Genomic DNA, 5,947 nt, shown 5'->3' with positions numbered 1-5,947 from the left:
AAGTGATTGAAGAGGAACATCAAGAGCAATCTTCTGTACTTTTAGAAGCAATTGAAGCTGATGTCTTGCCATCGCAACTGCAACCACAGTCACCAACACCGCTATTGCTACCGGTCTATGATATTAATCGCCTTCCACATGATCCAAGTGAACGTCTGTCAATTGCAAGTTATCATATTAATGATCAAGAGGCAATTAGAAGAGCATATATTCTGAAAAAAAACCATTCAAACCAATTAACCATGAATTTCTAAAAAGAAAATTTGGAAAAAGATATCGCTCATGCAGTCCTGTATGAATGTACAACCATGATTGGCTTGAATATAGTATCAAGAATGATGATGCATTTTGCTTCTTTTGCTACTTGTTCAAAAACCCAAATTGCAAGTCAAAGGGTATTGCTGCATTTACTGTGGAAGGCTGGAGAAATTGGAATATAGGAGACAAATTACTTCTGAAACATATGCATTCTAAAGTACACAGGTTAGCTCAAGATAAATACATTAGTTTTATTATTCCCAATGCAACAATTGATAATCAAATTGAGAAGGAGTGATGAGGATCGTCGTCTTTATAAGATCAGGTTGACTTATACACTTAGATGCATTAAATTTCTTTTGCATCAAGGATTGGCATTTTGTGGACATGTGAAGAGTTTAGCAACAGAGGGAACTTCATTGAACTTTTGAAATTTCTTGCAGCAAATAGTGAAGAAGTGAATAAGTATGTTCTGAACAATGCTCCTGTAACATCCCGAAAACTCACCAAAATAAATCATGCGCTAAAGTTGTTTTTGTCGTTGAGCTCAACTCAAACCCTGAACCCTAATTCCCAGAACCTCTCCTGAACAACCCGACACCCGAGTTCAATCCACGTCCCATCTCTTTCCCATCCAACGCGATGCGTCGTGACCAGGGTTCAATTTCCCGACCGGACCGGCCTAACCGCCGGGCTCCGGTACTGGTTTACCGGTCCGGTTAGGCCGGTTACCGGTCGAAACCGGTCAAATGTGAATTTGAATTCAAATTTTACCGTGGTGGCGGTTCCGACCGGTATACCGGCCGGGTATACCGGTATACCGGCCGGTTTGGCCGGTATACCGGCCGGTTTTGTGTTGCGGCTCACTGCGGTATACCGACCGGTTACACCGGTATACCGGCCGGTTTGGCCGGTATACCGGTTGTTTAGAGTATTTTTTCGCCGCTTGAAAAATTGATTCCCGGTGTGAAATAAAAGGAAATTTCGACATGAGCTATGCACATTTTAATGTAAATGACCCTACCAAAGCAATGAGTTATAATTATGCATACAAATACAATAGTAATAGGGTGCATACAAATACGGAGTCATACACTTATACACATGAAATGAAAAGTTCAACGTAGGAATGGGAAGACCCCCATTTGAGATGCGGTTTGGTATTCGGCGGTGGACATCAAAGCGATACCTCGCACTCTAAGCAGCTCAGCCTTGTAGTGTTGCCAAGTTTGGCCCGTCCACGCCGATGTTGTCTGCCATTCCTGAACTAACATAGTGTAAAAATGGGGGTCTTCCCATTCGTACACCCATCTCGTCGGTGGCTGCATGCTGATGTCAGGAATGGGATAGTGAAAAGAGTGCCTCGAATCGCTGTAGGAGGAAGAAGAGTTCTGTGGACTGTCATAGTCCGTCGGTCCACCTGTTCTCCTCTGCGATTGCGGTGCTCCATGGTCGGTGTCCTGAGTAGCATGTGTGAACTGAGTTTCCCCTGCAATCAACCATATTTCATAATTAGTAGTCAATAGTCAGAAATATGTGTGTATTTATATGTGCAATATATACCTGTGAAACGAACACCACGAGCATGACCACTACCACCAGCAGCATCATCAGCACCACTACCTCCACCACCAGCATTAGGCTGAGCACCGTCACCATCATCACCATCATCGGCCGAGCTGCTATCCTCGGACTCCTGATACGGAGGACTACGCTCACCTTCGCCATCATCAGTCTCGGTGTCGCTGCTCACTGGTTTTGCTGTTCCTTTGCCTTTTCGACGCTTCGAGTCACCCTTCTTAGGCCCCTTGTGCAACTTTCTCTTCCCTAGGTGAGTGTCACCTATATTTTGACGTGCCCAATCGCTGATGGAATCATTCCCCGTAGCCTCACGTAGATCTGACACGTTTATTTGATCTCTGACAATATGGGACGGGAGAGGGATGTCGCCGTCATCATCATCCTCGTCCAGAACTGGAGCCCGGTTAGATCTACCATATTCCATCCATTCCCGCACCGGATTTTTCTCATCATAGAATGAAAGATGGGCTAGCTGGTCAATGAAATCACCTTCTTCACGCATCAGTGGGCCGGAGACCTCCTCGAGTCGGAGACGAAGATTGTAGTTGACATAGACAAGCTTATTAAGTTTCTTGTGCGACAACCGATTGCGAACCTTTGTATGCAGCAAGGCAAAAGTACTCCAGTTCCGCTCGCATCCACTGGATGAACAACATTGTGAAACAAGCCTCATGGCAAGGTACTGCAGTTTTGGAGTACTTGATCCGAACATCATCCACCAGGACGCTGCATGTGCAACCGAGTATGTAAGCAATATTTTCGAAGAGAGAAAATAACAATTTTATACGGAACAACTCTTACATGGGGATGTCTTTGGGTCCATCGCCATCCGCATTGCCATATCACTGCTATACTCGCCAATTTTCTGCCGAAACACGTCAAGCTCCTGCAATGCCTGGACGGCGCTCTGGAGATCCGTCATGCGCTGAAATGTATCCTTAAGTCCACGAAACATTTGTTGAGTTGGTTCCATCGTATAGGCATACCTCGGATTTAGGACAGCAGCTGCAAAATATAAATCACTTCAAATAAGCATTATTTCAATAGAGTTTAAAAATAGACGACTGATGTGTGCTTACCTGGACCCACATACGTGCCTATGAACACATCATCCAACCTCTCGTCCACCACCTCAACATACTCTTTCAGTGTGGAAACATTTGTTCCAAAGAAAGACTTCAGCTCCTGTTTCATAGTCTGGTAGGCCATCACGACTTCGCACATGTTCGGCTTCTTGTCCTGATCAGCGAAGCGGAGGAACTTGTATATTGGTTGAACTGTGTCGATGATATATTTCAATGCATCCCACCACTCCATACTTGAAAAACTTGCATGAGTAAATCTACCATCTTCGGTATTCGCCCATTTGCTGTGTTGGAACTCAGTAGATGCCATCCACTGCATGAAACGATCACGTTTCCGATAGATGCTCTCTAGGAACATGTAGTTGGTTCCAAATCGAGTGGCATTCCACTTGACCAACTCACCACCGATTGCGTTCCTCATCATTGTATTCAACTGACCATGATTGTGTAACCAATTTGAAATTCACTTGCACTGCTTGATGATAACACCATGTTCAGGCCTTCGAGCTATATCCTTCAACATCAAATTGACGGTGTGTGCTAGACAAGGTGCCCAAGCTATGTGGTCATACACATCACTTAGTAGTTCATTGCATGCTTTTTTGTAATTCGAGCCGTTGTCGGTGACTACGTGCACGACATTCTCCGGTCCAATCTCTTCCACCACCTTTCGAATCTCCTGCAATGGAAGACGGATTTTTTAGTAACATGACAAAACATACACAATGTGAATGGAACAGGTTGAGGGACTACCTTGAACAAATATGCAGCATTTTGAATTCTTCCAGTCGCATCAATAGACTTATGGAACCACATGACCCCATTGCAATATATCAAAAAGTTGATGACACTCATCCTCGTCGGACCAGTCCATGAATCACACATTAACGTGATGCCAAATAAGGGCCAGTCTTTCTGAAACTTTACGTACCTCGTCTTCAAGTCTTGCTCATTCTGATCAAGGTACTTGCCATCAATATCCCGTCCAGTGGGTGATGCGATACCTTCACCTGCAACCATATGAAAATCATAAGATACAAAAATGTAAGTTTATAGGTATCATTGCAATGAAAGAAAACTTACCCCACTTCTGTGTCTCCCTAACCGCGCTGATAAAGTATGGACTGTCAGCCTGTCTTCCAGGTACTCCTGCAATATGGAAAAACTTTGACCAAGCTTTACCAATAGCTTCCTTTGCGTTCTTACCCTTCTGCGTCCAGGAGCCTGTATCAATCCTTGTTTGTGTCATTCCTCTTCTCCCACCAGCTGCCAAGTTATAGTCCTCCACCACAGGACTCTCCCTCTGCGAAGTGGACTTTCGAAACATTCTCTGCATAACATTCCCCCTCGTCGAACCACTACCCCCTCCACGCTCATATGCACCTCCTCTCTGTTCCACCCCCCGTCGGAACTCTGCTTCCGCTCTCGATAGATCCATGGCACGCTGCACCTGAGCCTCCTCATCTTCTTCATCACCGGGATAGTTTCCCTCTGCTGCAGCCTTCTCCCGTCTCAACCTCTCTCGGGCCCGGTCAGCAGTTGCCTTCTTTGCCCTATCCAACTCACGCTGAAAGAAGTCCCGCACATCAGGTGGCACATTCCTGCAATGGATCACCTCTGCCCCGCGCCCAGCCAAATGTTGTTTCAATCTAGTCGCACCACCTCCTCCTTTCTGCGTACGACAATAGTTACATCGCCATCCGGGATAAAGATTTTCACCGTGTTCCCACACAACATCTCTGCTTGCCATTGTCTATCTGCATACATGCACAACAAAAATATATCATCTAATATTCTTACTCCTACCTAAGTTATAGTGTCAAAAATCATCTAATACACCTAAATTAAATCTAGCTAAAATCTACTACATAGTGCAAAAAATCATGTAATATAAATAAATCTTCCCTAAATTCTAAATATACCAAAGTCATACACCTAAATCCTAAAACAAAACATCTAAATACACCTAAATCCTAGGGAAAAAAAAACTAACCTGACCGCGGCTTACCGACGCTAATCGGCGGTTTACCGCCTCCCCATACCGGTAAACCGGCCTCCCCGGGCGGAAAACCGGACGGGACCGGTAGATCTGCTACCGGTCCGGCTTACCGGTGAGGGAGACCGGTTAGCCGGGATCTGAGAGCGGCTAACCGGCCTCGAGCGGCGGGCGGCGACTTCTGGCGGCGGACAGGAGTCAGTGAGGGGGGAGCGGGTGAGGGAGGCGCTGGTGAGGCTTCGGCTGAGGGACACGCGACGTTAAATGACCTCTGCCGCGCGATGGGCCTTAATGGGCCGCGGTTTTTTTTCTTTTTCTTTTTTTATTTAACTTATAAATTCCGAAAACCATACTAAATGAACGAATTTTGGAGAAAATTTGACACCATTAGATTCATTGCACCTTGAAGTATTTTTAGGAATTTTTTGGGAATTTTTCATTTTTTTGAATTCAAATTTAAATTTTGAATTTGGACCGGTTTCATACCGGACCGAACCGGTACCGGTCCGGACCGGTTTGACCGGTAACCGGTCAAACCGGACCGGTTACCGACGGTTCGGTTAACCCTGGTCGTGACCGGCCACCGCGAATCCCGCCCCCTCTTTTTCCCTCTCTCCTCCGACCGCGTGCCTCACCTCCCGCGTCCCGCACGCCACGCGTGGCCGACCGCAGCCGCGGTCGCCGCTGGCGCACACCGCCCCCTCCCTCCTTTTCTTTTCCCTCCCTCCCATTTTTCTTTTCCTCTATTTCTTTTTCCCTTTTCTCTTTTTCCTTTCTTTTTCTCTCTCCCTCCTTCCTTTCTCCCTCCTCTGCCTCGCTCCCGCTCGCTCCCGAGCCGCACCCCGCGCCACCCCTCACTCCCTGCTCCCTCTCCGGCCTGCCCCGGCCCTCCCTGGCCGCGACGCCGCCACGCGCCGCACCCCTCACTCCCCGCACGCACACGCTGCTCCCCACGCACGCCCACGCGTGCGCACCCACGCACACCCGCGCGCGCTCGACACACCGAGGCACACCGAGCGGCGCACGC

General features: G+C 47.2%; 1 protein-coding gene across 1 annotated transcript; it reads right to left on the bottom strand.

Moving 5' to 3' along the window:
- Nucleotides 1-1,255: 1,255 nt before the first annotated feature.
- LOC120704739 lies at nucleotides 1,256-3,122 on the bottom strand. Its single transcript, XM_039989234.1, has 4 exons — nucleotides 2,919-3,122; nucleotides 2,641-2,844; nucleotides 1,822-2,565; nucleotides 1,256-1,747 (listed from the first exon to the last, which is right to left on the bottom strand). Exons 1-4 carry the CDS (start codon nucleotides 3,061-3,063, stop codon nucleotides 1,377-1,379), a joined length of 1,464 nt encoding a protein of 487 aa, XP_039845168.1. The 5' UTR covers nucleotides 3,064-3,122; the 3' UTR covers nucleotides 1,256-1,376.
- Nucleotides 3,123-5,947: the final 2,825 nt, after the last annotated feature.

The sequence above is a fragment of the Panicum virgatum genome, chromosome 4K, assembly GCF_016808335.1.
Source record: "Panicum virgatum strain AP13 chromosome 4K, P.virgatum_v5, whole genome shotgun sequence".
Lineage (NCBI taxonomy): Eukaryota > Viridiplantae > Streptophyta > Magnoliopsida > Poales > Poaceae > Panicum > Panicum virgatum.
The sequence above is the reverse complement of the archived record's forward strand: the minus strand, read 5'-3'. Positions and strand labels throughout refer to the sequence as shown.